General features: G+C 31.3%; 1 protein-coding gene across 1 annotated transcript; it reads right to left on the bottom strand.

Annotated features, from left to right (window-relative positions):
- Positions 1-631: 631 nt before the first annotated feature.
- LOC130630192 (ras-related protein Rab-9A-like) lies at positions 632-1,952 on the bottom strand. The gene has a single exon (XM_057443626.1). It carries the CDS (start codon positions 1,625-1,627, stop codon positions 929-931), a length of 699 nt encoding a protein of 232 aa, XP_057299609.1. The 5' UTR covers positions 1,628-1,952; the 3' UTR covers positions 632-928.
- Between the last annotated feature and the right edge of the window lie 766 nt (positions 1,953-2,718).

Below are 2,718 nucleotides of genomic sequence, written 5' to 3' on the forward strand. Positions count from 1 at the left end.
TTTTAGTGCGGTGAAATATGCTGCGGTCTGGAAAGTATAAGTTATAACTTTAAAATAAAAAGATTATTTTGACTAGCCAAGCCAAGACAACATGAAAGACTGTATTTCGTAGAAAATACTATGTTTAGTAGCCCTAAAAAGGTAATTAATACCCTCTCAAATGTTTTTAAAATCATTATTTCTGCGACAGTACGGTCTTTCAAAGTAACTTGTGCAGTTCAGTTTTCTTATGCTTAATTTGAACCATAATCTTGGAACTTCTTATTGATTAAGATAACCTACTGAATATCAAAATTGTGAGGGTCACCGTTGTCAGTTTGGTGATTTCTTTAGCAAAATTCATTATTACACAACTGCAAGGCTACAAGGCTACAAAGCTACAAAGCTACAAGGCTACAAGGCTACAAGGCTACAAGGCTACAAGGCTACAAAGCTACAAGGCTACAAAGCTAGAAGGCTACAAGAAGGAGTTTTTATCACGGAAGTTACAATCTCATAAACATCTAACAACAACTTGTACTTAATTAATTTTTTACATTCATTAGATTGTAAAGGCTAAGAATAAAAAAGCATTTTCCTTCCCTTAAGGAAGCATTACTAGCAGAAATAAATCTGTTTTTCGTTTGCCTATTTGTATTGAGTCAACAATCTGTATGTTCATTTTTACAAGGTTAATCTGGGTTTTATCATATATAAATAATCTTAATAATAAGTATAGCTATAAATAATTTTTCGGAATACTATATTTTAAATTGTTTGTACGTAAACTCTCACATCCTTTGTAGTTTAATATGTCTCGTTTAAACATATAATGTTTTGGTTCACGCAGCGTTAATATTTTTTCAACACTTGAGTAGCTACTTGTGAAAATATTATGATAAAAACTTATCGATTTACAATTATTTTCTTTAAACATCGTTTTTGAACATTATTCTTCAACCACATGTTCAACTGAAAGTCTGACAAGAAATTTAAAAGCTTCTTGTATACCATCATTCTCTTGTGCAGAAACATCAAAGTGTGGGTAATCGCCTAACACTCCCTTTTCTTGCACGTGCGTTATGGCTTGTTTTAAATCGTTCTTATTCCCTAAAATGATGATGGGAATTTTCACCTTTTTTATTTTATGAATATCAGATATTAAATCGATCAATTTTATATAGCTTTGTCTGCTGTCCTTTGAGTATACCAATACAAATGCGTCAGTTTCCACAATCTTTTGTTTATATCTTTCTACAGACCGTCTTCGGAACAACGTATCAGCAATGGACAGATTTAGTTCGTACTGTCTTACTTTTTCTTTCTTATTCTGCGGCGCTAAAAACACGCTACTTTCAAATTCCTCGTTTTCATTTTTGATTTTGTTTGTTCCAAGCATGCTATCTGCGACATATCTGAAACATATTGAAGACTTGCCAACGTTGTGATCTCCAAGCATTAATATTTTTATTTTACCACAACATTCAATACCCATTCCAATCGATCCATTACTGGAACCTCTTGAGCTGCGTCGTGAAGATCTTCTTCTTTCACGCATCTTGTTAAATAATGTCCCGACTACCATTTTTACTTTTTCTATACAATCAAGGACAATCAAGGAGCACATGTAATATACTAGTGATGACATTTAAATTGAACATTACTATTTTTCCACATTTTTAATGACTTCCTTTAAATCAGCAAAAACAATTCTGATGTTTTAAACAAAAAACCTTATTGATCTTTTGTTAATCTCGACAAAAATATAAAATATTAGCTATGTTAAGGTCATAAAGTTCAAAAAACATTTTTGTACTATGCTTTACTTAAGCGAAAATGTCATCAGTTTGCAAATTAATTTTCCCTATATGTCGTTATTCTGAAGTCGCAACAATTTGTGCAATATTCTTTATAAAATTTCATAAAAAATTGATAATACGCCAGTACCATAGATCAACATTATACACGTTCTACCAAGTAACACTATTCTTTAACCGGCGTGTTCTTTTACCAGTATTTATAATAACACTCTTCTGTAATGAAGTTACCCGGGTAACAGAGATTTATATAATCTGTGACGTATCCATTCACATAAAGAATGTGAATGGATAATATTGATAAACGATAGAGAAACTTATTGACGTCTTTTTAAGACAAAACATTTAAATGGCTATATTAAACCATACATCGGAAATGATCATTAACTGATTGTATTGTATTGACATGGAGAGTAACAATTAAGAAGTTATTATTGTCACCTATGTTACATCGATTATTTTTATTTCTTCTTATTACGTTGCCTGTATACCGGTAATTTTCAAAAAGTTTTCAAATTGTAGAGCGGTCAGAAGATACCAATCTAAATTGTTCTATGCCACTGATTACATGGCTACAGTATTTTCTCTTCTTAATTCTCTACGAGATGTTCTACTAATTTTGAAAAGTGGCTACAAATTGTGATGGCTTTTTGTGAGGGATGAATCTGTCTAGACTTTTCTTTGCAGCAGAAAAGCCTTCGTTTTTGTAGCACAAGTAGTCTATAATTTCTTAAACATGGTAGTTCAAGGGATGATAACTGTAACAATAATATGAACAATTATACAGACAAACAAAGGTAATAACTTAAATAGTAGCAAGTCGCAGTATTTGAGCTGATGACTTTACAAAAAAACTCACCGTAGCACTATCAACTCATGTATGATACTTTTAGTTATAAATCTATAAAAACATTCTTTCTTA

This window comes from Hydractinia symbiolongicarpus, chromosome 1 (assembly GCF_029227915.1).
Source record: "Hydractinia symbiolongicarpus strain clone_291-10 chromosome 1, HSymV2.1, whole genome shotgun sequence".
NCBI lineage: Eukaryota > Metazoa > Cnidaria > Hydrozoa > Anthoathecata > Hydractiniidae > Hydractinia > Hydractinia symbiolongicarpus.

Bases quoted from the DNA above. Each gene is read 5' to 3' on its own strand.
- LOC130630192 (XM_057443626.1), bottom strand. From the start codon at position 1,627: ATGTCATCACTAGTATATTACATGTGCTCCTTGATTGTCCTTGATTGT.